Consider the following 21995-nt stretch of genomic DNA (forward strand, 5'->3'; position numbering starts at 1 on the left):
ATGGATCTTCAGACCCAGCTAGAGCACATGACTGAGAAGAACTGGAGTAAAGAGAAGATGGAATTGTTGGAACGTTTCGACAGTGAAAGGAAAGAATGGGAATGCCAGTGGAAAGTCATGCAGAAGAAAATAGAAGAGGTATTGTGGATTATTTTCAACACCAGCAAATTAATATGGTGGTACTGTTTTGTTTTTTAAGGCACAAGGCTTTAGATTGCAATGGATTGGTTAGTACTTATGAACCTACTGTTTTCTAAAGTTGGTTGATGATACTGTGATCTTAGTCTTCCAATATTTTCTAAATTCCAGTTTTCAAAATTCTGAGCCGTGCTTGTTGCTGATTGCTTTATGTAGGAATTATAGGCAGGATAATGAAGTTAAGGACATATATTAACTGTATCTTACTTTGAAGCAATCCTTGACAATGGTTGCACATACTGTAGTAAAAACCGCCATGGAACAATTTTTTTGTAATCACTCTAAAGCTGTTTGTTCCATTACTAACCCGGCATTACAATTTAAAAGGTTTCACTGGCTATTTTTCTATGTAAATCTATTGTGTCTTACTCTGTAAAACTACTTGTTGCAACAGAACTAATACCTAACATTCCCTACATTATTTTAACCAAACGTGATACTGTATTTCATGTCAACTACATTCTTTAAAACTGAGGAACAGATAATCACAGATAAACCAGTAGGTGCATTTAAAGTAACTTTTTATTTATGTCGATAATGATCGGAAATTACAAAATTGTTGACAGTTTCTTGGCGTGCATTTTGCATGTCTTTTACTGATAAAATTTTAATTATTTTCATGCCACATTTTCATTGTTTAATCACAAAGCAGACTTCAAAGCTAATACTTGGGTTTAGGTATTAAGCAGAAGCAGTGTTTTGCTTAGCTTAGGATTGATTCATAAGAAGAATAAACCCGTTAAAATGTATGGAGCTTGATAACGATGTATAGAAAGCCAGTTTGATGTAGTGGTTAAGGCTAGAAACAAGGCTAGAAACCAGGAAACCATGAATTCTAGTCCCTAGAAAGGAGGAAAGGGCAAAGCACTTTTGAAATCTGAAAACTCCAGGGACTAGTACAGGCAATCACCAAGAGGCTATACTTGAAGGAATCAGGAGTCGACAACTTATAGGGACAAAAAAATATATACTTAACTTCAGACCTATTGATTTTAATAGATATACTTTAAATCCAAAGATAAACAATGACTCATCTTGTTTATTAACATGTTAAAAATGCCTAGTTTGTAGAAGAAAGTGACGTAAGATCAGAACACTTTTATTCTGGTCAACTCTGCTATAATTAATGATATTCACAGTGATTATACTAACCAATATGTCATAGCCAAGATATAAAGCCGCCTAGAGTTACATAAACGTGAGATAGGCGGTTATATAAAACAAACAGACAAATCATATATATATCACTCAGCACCCAATTTTGCCACCTACTGTTTTCCCAATTTTCTGTTCTACTTTGGGCCCAGAGCAAGGATATTTTTCTTGTGCTCATAATAAAGCATCCTATTGAAATAAAGATAAAAATAATTTATTGGCCCGAATGTTAAATTAGCCGCCTAGATCCATTGATCCCTAGTCCTCTTCCTTACCATTTTTTTTAAAAAAATATCCTAGATCCGCAATAAAATTTCTTACTGTAATGATGTCTGGTGCTTTATCTATTGGATGTTTTGTTCATCTATGGTAGCATTTTATGAATTGCCACAGTTTTTTGTAATGGATGCTATTTATTTCTCCAAATGATGGTATACCATTTCAGCACATTTATTTCCATTTGTAACCAACTTATTCCAACTTAACTGAGAAACACTTCAGTCTGAGTGCTAATTTGATACAGTATTAGGGGTATAGTTGGAGTCTGGTCAGAACTCCTTGCACTTGGCAGAAAACATACATTCCAATGCTATATGTTTGAAACCCAACCAATATTTTAGGAGTTTGGGGATTTTCTTTGTAGTCTATGAAATGTGCTGCGGCCCTTTGTGTAATAGCTATTTCTTAAATAAAACAAAAATGTTCAGATAGTTAAGCTAATTAGTAATTTCAGGTCCAGAAAACTGATGACATCTTTTGTTTAATCAGATGTATGTATGATCATATGTACGATCTCCTATCCATGAGAGACATTTTGTTTCTTTTCCAGCTTTACCAGGAGGTAAAATTAAGGCGTGAAAACAATATGAGTATCTCAGAGAATAAGCCCATTCATAACAAGGCAGAGCAACAAGCTTGCTCCCCAACCTTAGAATGGAGTGACCCACCAGGATTGCACAGCTGTTCGCCAGATAAAGAGAGTTTGCAGAGCAAACCCGAAAAGGAAAGCAAGTATGTGAAAAACAAAAGGAGAAACCATGCTTTTGCAAAAGATCATCTCACTTTTCAAACTTCTAAGGAGTCTGAAGACTGTGTAGACTTGAAAACAACCAAGAATTACACTCAGGATCTCAATATTGTGAGTAAATTCATATTGTGAGTAGTCTCACTGAGGTTGCGTGTTAACCAAGCTTCAACCTGTAATATTGCAATAGTTTTATTATTGAGCACTTAAATGTGGTTTGCTCATCTTTTATAAACCAGCCAGAAAGTAACAAGAGTGGGTCAGCTGACTGTCCTAACTGGAACTAAATCAATATGAGAACATGCTAACTATAGCTGCATGAATATGAATGTAGGTCTTCTGTACCAAAAATATCTTCACTAAATACAGAGTGAAGAGGTTTTAATCAATGTTTTTCTACTCCCTTCAGTTTATTGTTATTTTAATAGAACTTCTTAAGCAGTTGGTAGCATGATGCAGTCATTATGTTAGGTCTGTGTGAAGCAGGGTTTGTTAATTTGGAACCAATGCTTCTCCATCTTTTACTTTAACCTCTTGGGGCTGAAAAACATTCTCTTCATGAAATTAATCATAGGGTTTTTTTTTATTATGTGACTAATTTCTAATTTTTCTGATCTTATAACTTTTTGTCCCATTTCTCTAATGATTTGTGAATTGCAAGAAAGTCAACACAATCACTATCAATTATATATATATATATATTTGTTTGTTTAAGAAATATGAATTGGGAATTGAACATGCAAAGGAATTCCTTCCCCAGTCTTTATCATTGCTAAAGTAAGCCAGACTCCATTACTGTGATGCTACAAAAATCCAGTTTATAAACCCTAATTAATAAGAGGATCTGGACTTTCAGTAATCACAGTTATGCCAATGATTATGCAGTACAAAGCCAGCAAATGCTTAAAAGGAGGGAAAAAACCTCAAAAAATTGGAAAAAGAGGGTATCTCCTCACAAAAACTTTGTGGCAGCTCAAAACTGGCTTTATATATGTCTGATCAGATGATATTCGCTTGATTCTCATGCTGAATCTTCTTTTTTGTTTTCGGGCTTTGTGCCAGTTTATTTAAAACCAGAACAAAACTGGTATTTATAGAGCTTGCAGGCTACCCATTCCATTATAAGCAGAAATCCTTGCCTCCCTTTATTTCCTAATTTCTGGGTTCAAGTAAGCAATTTCATTTTAAAGTAATTGCTTGAGGGAAAATACCCTAAGTGGTATGAAAGAACAGAGAAGGAAGAAACTGACAGAATTCGGTTATCATGCATATGCAAGAAAGTGAAGATCTCAAATATTGAAAACAGTCTGTTTCAGTCCTAGTTGCATTTTAAAATGCCTTTCTTGGAACCTGACAGTAGTAGGATTAGAATAGAATAGAATAGAATAGAATAGAATAGAATAGAATAGAATAGAATAGAATAGAATAGAATACTTTATTGGCCAAGTGTGATTGGACACACAAGGAATTTGTCTTGGTGTAAATACTCTCAGTACACATAAAAGAAAAGGTACATTCGTTAAGAATCAAGAATCATAACGTACAACACTTAATGATAGTCAGAGGGTACAGTCAACAATCAAATCATACCAGGAAACAGTCAATATAAATCATAAGGATACAAGCAACAAAGTTACAGTCCTACAATCATAAGTAGGGGGGGATGGGTGATAAGGAGTGATGAGAAGATTAACACTTTGTAGTGTAGTGTAGTGTAGTGCACACTTTGTAAATAGTTGAACAGTGTTGAGGGAATTATTTGTTTAGCAGAGTGATGGCTTTCAGGAAAAAAACTGTTCTTGTGTAAATTATATAATGGTTCACAAACCCATTGTTCAGCATCTGTTTCTCTCTCTGAATCCATTGTTAAAGTATTGGGAAATAATTTAATTGCCAAACCATCAATAGAGACTATAGCTTCAGATGCTTTCCTATGCAACTCCATGATCATAGCAAAGTGATGTGAGTGTGTCTGAATTTTTTTTAAACACGCCATCATCTCTCATATAACTTCCTATGTTGTTACAAGTTGTGGGAGAGCCAAAAACCATTTGTTTTATTTTATGATTTGCATAGAGAAGGGGAGAGGAGATTTTTGATTTTCAGGACTAGGCAGTTGAGGATTATTATTATTATTATTATTATTATTATTTGCATTGTTCAGTTGTTGCTGGATAATTGGTGCTGAGTAGCTCATGGAGTTCTCAGAATATTTCCTATGCTTTGAAATCAATGGCAGTGGGAGGAGTAAACACAGTGAAAGTATGGGTCTTCCCCATCATATAACCTTGTGCTGTGTTGGGACCACAATTTCTAGAATTCCTAGCTGGGAGTTAGCACATGATTTACAAATTACCCATATAGGTGCTATGATATCCAATATATATTTTGAATTATAATTCTCCAAATCGTTTGCTGTTTTGCTGAGCTAGTGTCCAAAAATTATAGAAAGCTACTCCTGATTTATTTTAGTAACTTAAATCTTGCTTTTCTACAATAAGTACCAAGGTGGTTCACAAGAAAATACTGTAGCACAAAAGCATAAACATAATAAAGCCATAATTTAGTTGCTTATCTCTATTTCAGAAAGATTGGACATTTCCTATAACATAATTCTGCATTATTCTACATATTCTATAGGAACTGAATTGTACTCATATATTGCAATTTCTATTTCTCAAGGCCCTTAAAGAACTTGCCAAAGTAAGTGAAGACTTGTGTACCTACCAAGAAGAAATTCGTAAGAAAGCCAACCATCGAAGGTAAAGTTATCAGATTTTTAAAAAGATTTGCTTTTCTAATGAAAGAAGATAAAGTACCCCAAAGTCCTACTTTCTACCTGAAATTAAATTGCCTGAGTTGAAAGCTCTCAGCACTTTTCCAGAAGCATTTATCCCACGATAGATAGAAAGCAGACAGACAGATATCAGCATGTAGTATATTTCTATAGTAGATGAGATTGATTAGTGTGATAGAAACCCAATCAGCAGGACTAGTTATGGTTCAAAGAGCTGTGCATACTAATCACTGAGTTAATTAAGTAAGGAAGCATAATTAGATAAATGAAAGATAAGCATGGGATGTAAACCCAGCCCCACTGTCCCCTCCAAGAGCATCCTGTTCCTCCCAAAAAAGTGACTGAGAGACTGACTTCCTGAGTCTGTGAGTGGCATGAAAGGTACTTTTAGGAATACAGATCAAATCTTTAATTGTACTTCTTTGATATCAGTTGAGGAAAAATAATGCAAAAGCAATAGCACTTCGACTTATATACCACTTTATAGTGCTTTACAGCCCCCTCTAAGCAGTTTACATATTGTCCCCAACAATCTGGGTCCTCATTTTACCCACCTCAGAAGGATGGAAGGCTGAGTCAACCCTGAGCCTGGTGGGATTTGAAATGGCAGTCAGCAGAAATAGCCTGCAGTACTGCACTCTAACCACTGTGCCACCAAGGCTCTTATGATGCTAACGTGTTAATTTCAAATAATTTGTTTATTATTTTAACTGTTTTTCTTGCCTATACAGGAAAAAAATGCTTCCTTTCCTTGGAGAATCCATTGAAAGTGGGACTGCACCGATTACCCAAGAGACAAGCCATGCATATTACAAGAGCCCACAACTGGCTGCGGCTGCCTCTGAGATGGAAAAGCAAAATAACAGAAAGAATCTAGTTAGCACCAACAGGCATTTGAAGGAAGCACCATCAACTGCTCTTCCTGGGGTTGAGGAAACCAGCTTTTTGCCTTGGCAAAGACGAGAAGGGCCTCCTGTTCCCCCCAGAAGCACCTCTCGGCATTTGACAAGCTCTCTTGCAGACATTTCCGAAGCATTAGCTAAGCATGTTGAGCAAAGAAATAGCTGGGAAACCGAGGAACATCCAGATGGAAGTTCATTAATTTATCCAGCTGCTCCACTGACAGTGTCAGATGAATGTAAATCTCTTAGTGGCCCTACGGAAAATCAGGATCAGTATAATGACCTCAAATTTCCAGCAGCAATTCTTCACAGTGTGTGGTCTTGTGATGCAAGCAAAATTGAAAATGGACCTGAAAATGGTTTTTCCAGACATGCTCTCCAGAAGTGCTCTTCTGATGGATATATGATGACCCCAAAACAGCATCCCAAACTTCAAAGTAGTATACATTGTACCAGTAATCCTTACGTTGCGGCATGTGATACACTGGAAGATTCTGGGTATGAAACTGGAAAAACTCAACGCAATGAAACACTGGAAGCTAAAATCGACGAGTTCAACCGGACTGTATTTCATACAGATAAAGGTAAAAAATGTTTGCTGCAGAACCAAACAGAGCCGTCTGGTGTTCCTAAAGTCCACTGTGGACTGCAGGACAGTCTGAACAATGGGACACAAAATGAAGAGCCGATTTGTGTTTTGAATTCCAAGCTGTCTTCAAAGAAGGAAGAAAAAGCAAACAAGCCCAGTAAAGATATCAAAACAAAACGACAACAAAAGCAAATAAATGGAGTTTTAAGTAGCTACCAGCACATGCTTCATGAACATGACTGGAGGCCAAGTAATTTGTCTGGTCGTCCACGATCAGCTGATTCAAGGTCCAACTATGGTGTTGTTGAGAAGTTGCTGAAAAACTATGAAAAACAAGTGCAATCTGAGACGGAATTTACTGAGAGCAGCTGCAAAAAAATGGGTCATTATCCAGTAATCCAGACAGAGCAAGGAAAGCAGGAGCAGCAGAAGAATTCAGTGAGACACCTTGGACTGTACACCAAGCATGGAAAAGAGAAGCAGAAATTTCCTGAGGTATGCTTTGAACATGACGTTGGTTTACTTTTAATTTCTTTAAACTGCACGTGTTACCCTTCAAGAATTCTGAAACATGTCACTGAGGCTGTTAAAACTGGACTTCAGGACCGAAATCTGAATTCCAGTCATGAAGTTTGGTGTAGGACCTATAGGGGTAGATGCTGATTGCCAAATATCTTTTTCTGCTGCCACCTCCTATCTCCAATGTACATCCAGGGATGATGGCCTAGCGCCTTCAGAAAGTTGTCAAGCTGAGATTCAGGCATGTCTACTATCTTTAGATCCCTGGAGAGACACTGTCCCTGAGAAATGAATCAAGTGAGAATTTTGAGGTGTTCGCTGAGTAGAGTGCCAATTTCCTCATTCTGGATTTAAGTGTGAGAAAAGGAGAGGCGTATTCTTTGCCATTAACCATCAAACTGTATACAAGGGAGTGAGCATGATTACTGTATTGTTTTACTTTACAGGACTTACAACCCCTCCTCTCAGTCCCAAAGAACTCTAGGCAATGTGCAAATTCAAACAAACAGAAAACACAAATCAGAACAGTTTCAAAGACAAAAATATAGAGAGCAAAAATAAAACTTCAAACTCCAACTCTAGGATGTCTGCCCACAGTCAGCTAGGGCTCAGAAGTATTGAAATAAAAATAAAAATAATGGTGGATAGAAATGAAAAGAAAGGTTGAGAAAGTGACTTAATAAGCCAAGGTCTAAGCAGGAAAGTGTCGGAGGACATAGTGGTTTAGTCAAGATCATATAGCAAATAACAAGAGCGCTTATATACCACCTCATAGTGCTTTACAGCCCTCTCTAAGCAGTTTACAAAGTCAGCATATTGCCCCCAACAATCTGGGTCCTCATTTTACCCACCTCGGAAGGATAGAAGGCTGAGTCATCCTTGAGCCCGGTGAGCCTAAACTGTGTAGCTGATTGTTAAAAGTTAAATATCAGATGCTTGTATTCCATAGGCATTTTACATAGATAACCATGGTAAAAATGTTGTTCAGGTTTCTTTATTATTCCTCCCCTGCAAAGAATTTTGATTCCCAAATTCTTTAAAACTACAGCAAAGTTGTTGAAAAGAGCAGAACACGCACAATCTGGGCCAACTACATGACGGTGCAGAGGTGTGTCTTTAAACAAAAATAGGTCCAAGGGCCTATTTATTCCAAAATAAATGCATAAAGAATATTGTAGATAGTGTATTCAGTTATGATAAGTTGTACATTAACTATACACTGTCTTTTCTTGGGAATAAACTTACAGCACTAGGCTGAAGTGATAATGCATTCCAATTAGTAATACAATATTTCATTTATCTACAGTATTAACATAACATCTGTATTGTCCCACTCTTGGCAATCTTATAGTACAAACATTAAATTCAATAAAGTAATGAAAACAATAAAACAGGCATGTTGCTCTCCCACTAAGTTTCCAGGGTCTCCAAGGGCTGCTTAACAATAAAGGTTTTTACGAGCCCCCTGTAAGCTAGAAGGGCAGGAGGCCAGCTCTCTCTTGATCTCACAGAGTTGGAGCTACAGCCAAAAAGGTCTGGTTTCTGATTCCTGCCTCCTCACTTCATGCTGGGGTAGCTCCCTGAGCAGAGCCATTGCTTGATGTGTAACAAACCAGACAAACTCATTTTGTATAGATAGTCTCTGAGAAAGCCAATTTCCATTGAGCAACATCCTATAGACCAGTATCCCAGTTGAAGGGGCTTTGTGAGTTACCCCATTAATCTTCCTACTCTTACGTTGAAATCAGTTGGATGGACTCAAAGGTATGTACCTGCATGGGTGCAAGGAGAAGGTGATTGTGCTTGCCAGCTCATGTATCACTGGGTCAAGATATAGCAGTATCTAGTAGTGAACTGAGTGCTAAAAGAACTTCAATAGCAATAAGACCAATATTACAGAGAAATAAAATGAACTGGCATTTTTGATCAAGTATGCAAATGCAGCATTTGGAAAAGTTAGTTATCATGAAGTAAGAGGTCATGAAGGGAAGGAACTCTCAGTATTGTTTCTTTCCTGTAAAAAGATGGCAGTTGTTGAGGCAACTAGCTGGCCAATATTCTTTCTCTCTGCTGGCACATATTTATTTTTATTTAATATTTATTTAATTTGCAGTTCTGATATTTGCATACCTGTGAGGAGGAATTACAGTGATTAAACCCAACCATAAAATACAATCAGTACAGAGAGCAGTGCACAAAAGAAGTACTGCAGAAGCATCTACTAAAACACAATTGTGCCTAAACCCAGGGGCTTTTTGCTCATATGAAACAGAAGAAACAGAGCTTTTTGCTCATATGAAACAGAAGAAACAGTTCTGTCCTGTTCAAAGAGCTGGGTGCCTAAAACTGAGCAAAGTTGAGAAGTATTTCATGCACAATCAACTCTTTGAGATTGCTTGGATGATCTTCCACCACCTAAAGTGTAGGTGGACAAAATGCTCTGCTTTGCTTGCTTTAAAAGTGGGAGGTTCACTTTCGGAGCAAGTTTCAGGATTTTTTGAGAGAAGAAATGGTCCTTTAAAGAACTGCAACAGTGTGGCACCCAAATTTCTCCCTTAAAACTACCCCAAACTCTCCCAGATATAAGAAATAAGCTCCGAAGTCCACAGAAAGGATGCAGTGAGTCATGTAAAGCTTCCAGACTGCATCTTTGGGATTTCTGGTCAAGGATCTAGGTAGCCAGCAAAAAATATGCATAGAACAAAGACAGAATTCTTCAGGGCGCAAGCAGCATGCTATTCTAATTATTCTCCTCAGATCCTCCACAGCTGATAAATACAGACAACTGTTTGGAATGTAAGCAGAAGCTAGGTCTGCTGTGAAAAATGATGCTGCTTTATCATTCTGTAGGAATTCAACTGGAAAAAAAATAGTAATTAGGTTTTTTTTATTATTTTAACTGTAAAATATATTCTGCTATTCCAAGTGGATAACATAGTCTTGATTAAGGCCAGAGTTAACCTTATTTATGTTGTTATAAATGGCTATGGCATCATTCTTTCTTTTTAATCAATATCCTCAATTGTTAGAAAATGATGTGGTATGGGACAAAAAAAGGATCAATGGCACTAATACTTTTAGATAATTTTGGTATAACTACCATACATAATATAATGAAAAATATAGCATTTGTACATCTAGGAAAATGTACAAATTTTCCACAAATCTTTGTGGAAAAGATACAAGATGCCCTGATTATATGGATGGATGTTTGATGAACTATGTCAAACTGCTGAAATAGAAACTATCCAGAAGAGAAGCTCCAGAGCAGAGAGTGAATTTCTGAGGTAGGCAGCTTTTAGTTTAGTTTAGTTTACTTTATTGTCATTGCAATTCGTACAAATTTTAAAATTTAAAATTTTAGCAGTTGCCAGCTCAGTTGTGTTGAAACAGTGATTATTACAAATGGAGAGAAACATAAACATTTCTAAACTGCTTTTAAATTACATCTGTAATATACATACAGTTATTTAGTGATTCCATGACTAAATTTTCATGGACATACACCTGGAACCTGCAAGAAAATATGTACAGTCTCCCTTGGACTGGCAGAATATTCAATATGCAAACCTATATTAGCCAGCTTTATATTAGGGCCAGCTTTAAACTAAGGTTAACCAGGCACTGACCTAGGACACCAAAACTTAAAAGGGCACCAATGATGCCCACCCTTCCAAATTATTTTAAATATCCACATCTCTGCAATGGCAAGAGATGGCACTATCAATCAATGCAGCATAATATCTCTGAGCCAATTTTGTTCTTTTTTAAAAAAGTAAAAGCTGAAATAAAGAGTCATGTTTAACTGTCTCTAATGGTTCTTTTTGGGCTTGGAACATTCTGGAATTGACATTATTAGGAGATACAGAGAAGCAATAAGTGAGTGTAATACCTTAAAAGAAATAACAATCTGTCAAACTAAGGTGGAGTTCTGGTGGTATCTTCACAACAACACAAGGAAGTGGTTTGCCATTGCCACTTCTAGATTGTTTTCAGTTTCTTAGTCTTGCCTACACTCCTGACATTTTGGGAGGTTCTCTTCCATCCAAATATTAACCAGGACTGTTCTTGTTACCTTTTTAAGATGAACCAAGGTTGAACTGTTACTCAGGTCTATAACTCTTTATCTGCACTAAATTCTATCACATACATTTTTCCTTGGGAAGAAGAAAGGAAGAGATTAAGAATAAATACATAATGTCTAACATTCTTATCTGAGGCAAATCTTTTAAATTAAAATTGAGCTAGTATTGTGTGTCCCAAAAGTGCTTTTTCAAAAGGCAGCTGGACTTTGTTTTTCCTTGAAGCCATTTTGTTTCTCATACAGGAAGCTTCTTGGATGAGAAGCTAAATAACTAAGTCCAGTTGCTTTTTGAAAAAGTATCTTTGGGACAACCATGACCTGGATGACTGAGAATTCCCATAGACATCTAGCTGTAGTATTAAGGATATTTCAACATAACACATAGATTTAACACAAGTAAAGCCAAATGTAGAATTTTTTGCATAATTTGAATTGAAGCTATTTAAGGGGAGATACCAACTGTGAAACCCAGTTTCTCTATATGTATATGTGAAAAGGCTGTAAGTGTAATGCACACCTGCACACCTTCTCGTGACTTTTTATCCATAAAGCCTTCAAAGATCCTAATGAGTAATGTGCAGACAAGTTGCCATTTAATCCTTCAGTGTCTTATCTTTTTTTTTCCCCAATAGGGCACAATAAATTGTTTATGCATTTAAGATCCTGAGTACATGTTGACAGAGGACTTGCATGCATAACAAAGTCATCAAATGGTCATTTACTTTGCAGCTCAGTTCTTTCTAGCAGTTGGTGGGGCAAAGAGAAGGTAATCTGCTTTCATTCTAAATTAAAGCCACTTATGCATTTTGTGTCTTACTTACATGTCACAAACTTCTTTGACATGTGCAAGAATTCTTTGGTCATTACATCTGTACATTACTATGTAAATGGTAAATACATTCCCCAGATCTTTTAATAGCTTGAGGCCACCTGTTATAAAGCTGGCCACATTCACCATGCGATTCTCTTCAGATTCCTTGGATGCTTTTGAAAGGTTTTGTTTGGAGACCTTAACTTAAGCGGACACATTTGTGTTATAGGTATCTCTGGCAGCCAAGCAGTCTAATGGCAAGGCATTCTCACGTCCAGCTCGCCCAGCAAACAGGCGCTTACCTTCCAGATGGGCCTCCAGGTCTCCCTCAGCACCACCAGCAATGAGAAGAACACGTTTGGACGAAATTGCCTGAGACTTTTCAGTGGGTCTGAACCAACTTGTGGATTCAGGAGTGATGTGAAAGTACCATGTTTTTTGAAACGCTCTACCATATTCACAACCAGAACTAGTTCTATGCAACTCTACTACATTGGTCAATAATAACCATCTTTTTGACTTGCTGAAAAAACTCTTTGGATTCTTGGTTCATTCTTACTGTCTTCAGTGTTTTATCAGTTAGATAAGGATTCCCTTTTCCCTGACTGTGTGGATACATATATTTAATTCATACTAATTTTTCTTTGAATATCATGTCATTATTCATCTCCTTAATCTGTTTTTAATTTAAATTGAGTGCTGTACATTCTGACTTCCCCCACAAAGGGTAGGAAGAAATGCTGTGTGCATGATCATGTCATGTTAGATGCATGTGTTGAAATAAGTGCATTTAGTTTGGAACTACTATAGAAAAGATTATTACCGTACCAAGATGCCTACGTATAGTCATGTAGTTTTCAATGTTTGAGATTTGTTTCAAGGTTTGAATGAATGTATGTATGTATGAATGAATGAATGAATATATCAATATAGTCCTGGGAGAATGCATAAGAAGAGATCTGCTCAGTTATGCAAAAGCCCATCTAGTCCAACATGCTATGTCTCCCAGGGACCACTATATCCCAGGGAAATATGTCCCTGTCAATACTTACATTCTGTATATCTTTTATAGGCTTTACAGGTCTAGTATTTAATATAAAAATTAACTTTATCAGATAGAAAGTTATTTGCAATGATGTTGTTGAAGCTGAATGGACTGGTTTTTCATTCATGCTTCATGTGTCCCTTTTAATCTGCCATTCTTGAAATGTTGCAATGTTCAGTCTGAAGTTTTACTAGCATTTTTTCCAATTCAAAGCATTTACTTATAGCTATTAGCTTTTCTGAAAGTACAAGCATTTCTAAAAAAAACTTCTATTATTTCATTCAATATTACTGTATATGGCTTAGAAACTAGACTCAGATAATAGCATCAGAAGAAACTTGTTGGATGATGCCAAATGCCCATCCTGTCCCTGTGACCAACCATATGCATTAGGATATGACTTGGAAAGCCTCTTCTTTTCACCCCCAGCAGCTAGTATTTCAGGTAGTCTGTTTTTGGACTTGGAGATAACATGCAGTAGTTCTTGACAGCTATGGGAAGCTTATTTGATCAGCAGGATAGGTTGAGTCTAGGGAAAGAAGGAGACAGATGTCTACTCAGCATCTCAAGAGCAAAGCTAAACTTATCAAGAGACACAGATCTTTCCGTGCAAATTAACCCTTGTCCTGATATGACCACTTGTGCCAGCCGCATCCAGGGATAGATAAATGTGCATAGTAACAATGTCTAGACATGCAAACAGATAAATTAATGCAAATGGCATTTGTGATCGCATGGTGGCTTATGTAGTCTTTTTAATTCCACTTATTAGCCTTTTTCTCCATTTGCCTCAATCTGAGAGCATAAGAAATAACCTTGAAAGATAGAAGGAAGAGCCCTCAACAAGGAAACGGCCTGGGCTAAAAGAGCAGTGTGAGAAAATGTCTTTCACACGCTTCTCCCTAGTTCAGATGAAATGAGCAAAGGGGAAGGAAGCACATTCAGATTTGCAAGATTCTGTTACTGTAACAGTTACAATAAAAGTAGTCTTGATCTATATGATATTGGTTTCATAGCCTGGTCTACCTTGTAGGGCAGACACCCAGTATGTTTTAAAGGAGTAGTGAAGTCACATACAGAATTAACATTAAGATTTTCCTGGATCAGGATTTCTTAATATGGATTCAGTTAACTTTCTTATTTGATTGCCTACCTGCACTTAGAGACTCTGGTCTTTAGTAAAGCAAAGTTAAAGCACGGAGGCAGATAGATAAGCAACATTATGGCTATCTGCCATGAAACTACTTTTTTGAACGTGTACCCAGCAGAGGTGGAAGCTACCAGTTTACCATGATAAATAGAACCACCCTTGCTAAGTACTTGCATAGAAGCTCACCAGGAATCCCAGAGCACTATATAAGACTGAGAAGTCCAAAACAATTATCTCAGAACAAATCAATGGCAAACCATTCTGATCTGTTTGCCAAGCAAATAAAAGGATCGTTCCTACATAGCTGCTAGAAGTTGAGCTTGATTTAAGGAAGGCTTTATTTTACTGAACTTGACTGATAGAAATGGCTGTCAGTTACGAGTTCACTTGATTTTGGCACAAGCTTGACAGAGTGTGTAAATATTGCATCCAGATGGGATTGCTGTGGTGCCAGAAATCCTAGACGAATGCCATTGCAGGCATGTATTTCCCTTAATCTATCTCTGTGTTGTTGGCTGTTGATATGCTATGTATGTAGCCTGGTTTATTTCTCTTACCAGCAACCAAATGAAATATCAATTCTGCAAAGCTGCCTTATTGAAAGTCATCAAAAATCTTCTTCCTCTTTAGGGGTCCATCGACTCATTGAATGGCAATTACCAGGCTGAGCTAAAACAAAGAGACAGTTCTCTTACATCAGCTTGGTCTTTAATTTCTCCCTCTGTACCGCACATCAGAAAAAGTAGCATTTCAGGCCATAACATCTCTGACATATCTGTCTAAGGGGGTCTGTTCTTAGCATAGCAAAGAAAGGGAGATCCTTTAGTTGCTTTTGTGAAGTAATCATGATACCTTGAAGAAAATTGTTATATTTTCCAGACAGCAATCATATTATCATTGCCTTGTCATAAGATCCAGACAGAATTGCTTGGCATGTATAATGTAGTAGTTAATTTTATTGAACCTTCTCACAGCAATCCATAGGTCATACTTGGTGCGCAACCCTGTGTCAATGTTTCATTTTCACATTCCCATGTTTTATGAAATTGCTATTCATAGTGAGCAACAAAATAGCGAGCATGATGGCTAGTGGTTAAGATACTGGGCTTATCAACCAGAAGGTTGGAAGTTCAAGTACCATGTTACGGGGTTAGCTCCCATTACTCATCCCAGCTGCTGCCCATCTAGCAGTTTGAAAGTGAGTAAAGGCAAGTCAATAAAAATGTACCACTTCAGGGGGAAAGTAACAGCATTCCGTGCACCTTGGTATATAGTCATGCTGCGCACATGACCACAGAAGTGTCTTTGGACAATGTTGACTCCCTTGGCTATAAAATGGAGACGAGCACTTCCCCCTGGAGTTGGCATGACCAGACATGGGAAATCTTTACCTTTCTTTTGTGAATAACAAAGAAAAAGCATTGCAAATTATTCGAACCCTTTTTTCTTCTCCAAAATGCTTTGGACATTTCATGAAGAATTGCCTATCAATCCCAGGTCCAACTCTAGTGACTCGATGCACAAGTTGTGTTTTTTCTTCAGGGGAAAGCTGAAATTCTAAGGATGTGGACTTCTGCCAATTTCTATAATCCCCAAGTTACTTTTTAAATTGTGTAACTGCTCTGCATAGTAATATATTCACGTGTTTTTGTTCTCTTACAATTCTGTTGTTTATTTGTATACTGGCAAAATAACCGTTTATTGTAGCAATGTACAAAATACAGAATGCCTTCCACCAATGGGTTTTCTTTTCTTAAATGGGAGCCTCAATATGATCTAGCTTTACTGGTATAAGAAGTCTCCTCATTCACTGGCCCAGAAAAGTACCACCAGGGTCCTTCACAGTAATTTCAATGGGAAAGATAACTTTTAAAATAATCTCTGCATTTCCCAAGTCACAACCACACTATTGCAATTTAGCAGCTTTAGAAAGTGATGCAAGTTCACCCCAGAATTTTTGTCACGTACACATTCCATTGTCAAGTCCTGAACAGTAAAAGATGAAATTATTTTCTGAGCCTAGAACAATTTGCTAATCTGGGCATCCACAAACTATGTTGGGGATAATAGCTATAACTGTTGCAAATAAGCAAACTCACTCTGCTCATTTGTCAAACTTATGGAAACTTCTTGTATCTAGTTTTCAATTTGCCCATCAATATCACATCGATTTGTGTAGAAATCAAATCTGACATTGTGCACCTGGCTCCATTATGATTTCTCTAAAATCATTTATTGTTAGTATTGGGAGTTATTGGCAGTCTATATTTTGGATTATTCTTGCTTCTCCACATTTCCTAGCTTCAGATTACAACTAAACTCATACTTAGCAATTTTATTTGTTATTGTAATATTAGATGGGAATTGCCTGCAGCCTTATCAGTACTATAAACCCAGTCTGAACCCTTCTAGTCACTTCAGGATCCTATTTAAAACAGCCTGGCTTGATTTTCTCCACTTATATAAGGAGTGAATTCCTGTTTTGCTGGATCTTTTAGTTTCTGGTTTCTATTACTTTCCCCCACATACATCAACATACACATATTGAGGCAATCATAAGTTGTAGCCATAACTAGACCTTTCATGAAAATCCGTGGTTGCAAAAATGTGACCACACTCTTCCAACATTGCAGGGAATTGGGAAAGTATTGTTCAGAAACATGTACCCAGAATGCTTGTGTATTTCTGTGCGGTGCCAGAGTACAAAGTACAATGGTATCTCAGTACTCATTGTTTTTCTATTGTGTGGAAGGAGGAGATGGGGATTTTTATTACTCCAAGAATTGTGACAGGTCACCTTAGAAATAAATCTCCATAGGATGGTGGGACATACCACCTAATATTTATGCCCCTATTATATCTTGAGGTGTCATCAAAGTGAGGTTTGTGCCTTAATAGCCTTCAGTTAATTGTATCTTGGAAAGGTATTGTTACTGTAAAGTCTCAACCAATGGCTGTGCATTTCTCCTTATATAGTGAAATATCTCTGTGTTGTTCAGCCTATAACGATCTGTTGGTTGTTATATTGTCATTTATTAGAACAGGTCTACATTTTGGTACAGAATATATTAAATCTGTTCCATTTCCTGGGTTGTTCCTAGGAACATAGAGCAATCTTCCTTGTTCTGCGAGTATTTTACAAAATGTGTTTAAAATTTCTTGTGTAGGCGGGCAGTTGCACAAATGCAATAGCTCATTTTAATGCCAGTCCTAGCAGAAAACAAAGGCAAATTACCAAAGGATGAGAACTAATTAACTTTGCATGGTAAATTTTTATTCCCAAGACCAAATATGGAAAAATAGCAGAGAAGAAATTTAAGTCAGTATTGTGTCCCTCTACAGTTCATTATTTTTTTTTCAAAAAATCAAAAATATAAAAGGTACAATGAAAAAAACAATATTTTGTCCACTATTACACTTTTCTATTTGTTTTGTTGAAATGTTCTATCCTATTTCTGTTTTGGAAAAGTGACTTGAAATTTTGCCAAGGTATATAGCCTGCATGATTGAGGGGTCAACTATCCCTGTAAACATTGTCCATATCAAGTGTTCTTTAATAAAATGCTTAGCTAATCTTTGTGTGCAATGGCTCCTTCAAGTCAGATATTGTCACCTTGTCTGAGTTGAAATAGAAAACCCCTCCGCAGCTTAGATTCGCCTGTAATTTCTGCAGTAAAATATGACATCTGCAGCAAGGGGCAGAAGAATTAGATCTACATGTTTTTTTCTGTTGACTTCTTCTCAGTGATGGGATTCAGCCAATTCGCACTATTTCGGGAGAACCGGTTCTTAACTTTCTGAGCAGTTTGGCGAACTGGTTGTTGAAAGAAATCATTAGGGCAGAGAACCGGTTGTTAAATTATTTGAATCCCACCACTGCTGCTTCTTCCATCCATTCAGAGTTCTAGAACTGAGACTTAGCAATAAAAAAAATGAGACCTGATACAAAGACCAAAACTCGATTCACATTCATAGTACCTGCAGGTTTCCCCCTCCCCTAAAATGAACCCATTTTTGGTCCTCAGAGTTCAATTATGCCAATTGGTTAAAAAAAATCTGGGCTGTTTTTAACTGGGGTACCTGAGAATGAACCTAGGACTTTATAGATATGCTGTGTGGGATTCATTTTTTTTTTACTATCGGCTCTGTGGGCATGGCTTGGTGGGTGTGGGAGGTGAAGGATACTGTACAATCTCCAGTCAGAGGTGGCATTTGCCAGTTCTCCAAACTACTCAAAATTTCCACTACCGGTTCTCCAGAACTGGTCAGAACCTGCTGAATACCATCTCTGATGCTGTACCATTAAACCATACCTTCTTCTAGTGCAGGGGTGTCAAACTTGCAGTGTCACGGCAGTGTCACATGACGTATCATGATTTCCTCCCCTTTGCTAAACAGGTCAGTGAATGTCAATGTTCCAGAAAACCTCAACTCCAACCAATAATTCCAAGACAGACATCTTCCCAAAGGTCCCTTTTATTAGAGTAGTAAACTGGCACATCTGGGAAATCCCGACCAGCCCTATTCTAGTGGAAGTGATTCAGTGCTTCCTCTTGATTCTGGTCTTAGGTTGTGCTATGATTCATTCACTGTTGATGGCCTGGAATCAATATTTCCATTCTTGTGCATAAAACAACAAAAGTTTGGACCGCAGTATGAAGCTCGTACTTTTATAATTGATGCCAGTATTCTTTTACATCTAGAACTAAAGAAAACTAAACTATGAGAACTGAAATCTGTTCCTCCTTGGATCAGATCAAAACCCATTCTCAGGCCAAGAAGCTAATGAGAAGGATATGATGGTGGCAATCCACTTCACAATGGGTCAACAGCCGTGGCATTTAAGAACACAGTTTGCGATTAAAGGAGCAACATACTTCTTCAGTGGAGTAGCCGCTGATATGTCTATCATAAATTTATGTCCTTCTAAAGTAATTAAGGGCTATCAGAAAAATTATCTCCATATTTGTATGAGGCTTTTAATTGGTTCTTTCCATTTATTTCATTTATTTGATTTTTATTTATCTACTTTATAAATAATGGTCATTTCCATTTAGTTTCAATGGATTACTTGAGTTGAGGAAGGGGGAAAGAATTTTATCTCCTCTTTTTTTTACAGCAAGCATGATTTTATATACAGTAGCTAACTTCTTTCTAAGCAAACAAAAAACAAAAAGCCAAATGTTTTCCTTGTTGCACACCTTTCCCAGTCTTTTGGTTAACTTCTTTTGCCATTTTGCCAGTTCTAGAATTTACTATAAAATGTGCAGTGACCAAAACTGTACAAATTACTCCAACAATTATCACACCATGGATTTATAGAAGAGCATTAGTAATATGGTAGCAATTTAGATTTCATTTTCAACTTATTATGGAACGTACCCTCTCTTTATAGCAATTGCATTGCTACCTCCAACTCCATTAGGAGAACCGTTGCTCTTGTTCTAATTGCCATAAGCTTGCTTTAATTCAGTTTGCTAATTTAAAGCCCATTTAGCTAGTTGGTAGTCTTTTTAATCTCGCAAGTCTGGAAAAATCAAGAAACAAGAACCTCTTACATTGTGGAGAGTTATTTACTGCCAATGTGGAACTGTATCTTGAAGGATTGTCAAAGCAGTTCTCAATCCTTGTAGGTGAAGGCTTCAAAAATTTTAGCAACGGGTTCTCTGCCCGGTTGCTGGGTGGGCGTGGCCATGCTGGGTGTAGCCTAGTTGGCCTCCTGCACCAAGGCTGGGGGTGGTATGTGTGCTTTTGTCCTCCCCAGGCTCCAGAGGCTTTCCTTGAGCCTCCAGGAGAGGAAAAATGGCATCCACGGGCTCCAGAGGCTCTCTGGAAGGTGGAAATGGGCCCATTTCTGGCCTTTCTGAACTTCTAGGAGGCCCATTTCTTTGCCATTCCCGAACCTCCATGCGCACCCTGCACTTACTGTACCTGCATCCAAACAGGCTGCTTAGGGACTCCTGGGAGGGGACGGGTGGGCGGGGCCAGCCAAGAGTGGGATTTGGGGGTTCTCCGAACTGCACAGAACTTTAGCTAGGGGCTCTCCCAAACCCCTGCAAACGCCCAACAGCCCACCCCTGGGTGAAGGCACTCTGCACATCTCTCCTTTTTGAAAAGTATCCATTTATGTTCTTTCAACTGTTAGCAATTCACAAGAGGATCAGCTCTGATCTGTGACTGCTGAGTTTATACAGGGCCTTTGATGAGGGCCTGAAGTGGGTGCCTCCTTCAGGCACTTTTTTAAGTCTCCTTTTTAAAATGAGAACTGAGTTCAGAAGGAGATGCAAAAGGAATCTGCATTTAGTCTCACTGTAGAACAAAAAACAGGAAATGTTTTATCTATGATTAACCTTTTTCTCACCTCTTCACAGAGACTGTAATTGTCTGCTGTTTGAGGGTGGAAATTTTTTTTTCCAATGCTGTGTTATCTGAAGCTGTATAAATCAAGGAGGGGAGAGCCCAGCAGCAGCCAGCTGGCAGGAATACAAAACACAATTCTGGAACTTCCTTCACATATCACAGATACATTTATGATCAGTATGTCTGGGCATATATTGTCCATCCACATTATCGTTTAGAAAAGATTGGCTGTAGAAATGATTTTGTTTCTCGGTTCTACGAAAGGGTGTTTGGTTTTATTTCAAGAACTAAACTTCATTGAACTAGCCAAAATAAATACAGAGAAAAATAGCATTTTTGCATAGTTATTTTAAACCAGCTGCAAGCCCATTCAGTGTGTTTTTGTTATGTGTACCATGAATATGTGGGTTCAGAGCACTCACAGCCAGAGAATAAAGGGGCCTTACTCCTCTGGAAACCTGGTTCCCTGACTATATCAGAGGCCATATGAAAAAGGAATAAGCCAACAACAGTGATGCAACAGAGAATCAGTGTAGTCTAATGGTTAAATTTTAAAGTTTTGCATCTGGAATGTGGGGATCAAGTCTTCATCTGGATATAAAGCTCTGTGCATAACATTAGCACAATCATGCACTTTCAGCCCAAATTTAAAGACAATAGGCTAAAGTAAAAGGAAACCTTCATTGAAGCTGTTCTCAGATCTTCAGGGAAAATGGGATGTCAGTAAAACAACAAATCTCCTTGGGACTTAATTTACTTGGCTGCATCTCTGGATCCAATGTAGTAAAATGTTTATATGGTAGAATGATAAAATGGTAAACAGCAGATTGAATTGCTCCCCCTTCTAATTCTGCAGAGATGAGTGTATCATCTTCTCTGTAGGCTAATCTTTTGACCTAACAAAAGCTCTTAGTGGACTATGGCAGTTACTCTGCAAGAGAACAGAAGTCTCTTGTCCACTGGAAATTGGTAATACATGCTGATCCGAGGATCTGGAGAATGGTTGGAATGAGAACAAATGAGAACTGTGATGGCAGCATTTCTGAATGAAGAATGGCTTTGTTGCAGACATCCTATAAAACCATTATTTTTAAAGTAGAGGGGAGGTAGCATTTCCCCTCTGTTGGAAGAAATATCCAGGTCCAATGCCAAGCTGGGAGAAAGGCACTGGAGACAAAATGGAGGCTGAAGGCTGATTGGAAAGAAGGGTCCCTTGATTGATGAAGCAGAAGCACATGGGTAATTCTGGGCAGCTGACTACCCGGAGTTGAGAGTGAGGGGCTTTTACACCTTCTCTTGGGCTTTGAACTTGAGCTTCCTGTCCCTGTGCAAGAACGTGTATTCTATTGGCTGTGGTCAGA

At 37.8% G+C, this 21995-nt stretch overlaps 1 protein-coding gene and 1 long non-coding RNA gene across 3 annotated transcripts in view; one reads left to right on the forward strand and one right to left on the reverse strand.

Moving 5' to 3' along the window:
* On the forward strand, positions 1-17847 carry KIAA0408 (KIAA0408 ortholog). 2 transcript variants are annotated; one of them, XR_015745110.1, is made up of 6 exons: positions 1-138; positions 2183-2491; positions 5060-5139; positions 5906-7160; positions 12309-13201; positions 13303-17847. XR_015745110.1 is itself a non-coding variant. In XM_026705477.2 (5 exons), exons 1-5 carry the CDS (start codon positions 1-3, stop codon positions 12453-12455), a joined length of 1929 nt encoding a protein of 642 aa, XP_026561262.2. In that variant the 3' UTR covers positions 12456-17847. The 2 variants fall into 2 exon arrangements, 1 of the variants encoding a protein (XP_026561262.2); XM_026705477.2 differs by having other exon boundaries at positions 12309-17847.
* The window catches only part of LOC148127725 (uncharacterized), a 23326-nt gene continuing 14570 nt past the window's right edge, over positions 13240-21995 (reverse strand). The window contains exon 3 of the long non-coding RNA XR_015745124.1: positions 13240-13653. This is a non-coding gene — a long non-coding RNA (uncharacterized LOC148127725). The remainder of the gene's footprint in view (positions 13654-21995) is intronic.

Source organism: Pseudonaja textilis, chromosome 1 (assembly GCF_049901715.1).
Source record: "Pseudonaja textilis isolate UNSWEBS1 chromosome 1, rPseTex1.2, whole genome shotgun sequence".
NCBI lineage: Eukaryota > Metazoa > Chordata > Lepidosauria > Squamata > Elapidae > Pseudonaja > Pseudonaja textilis.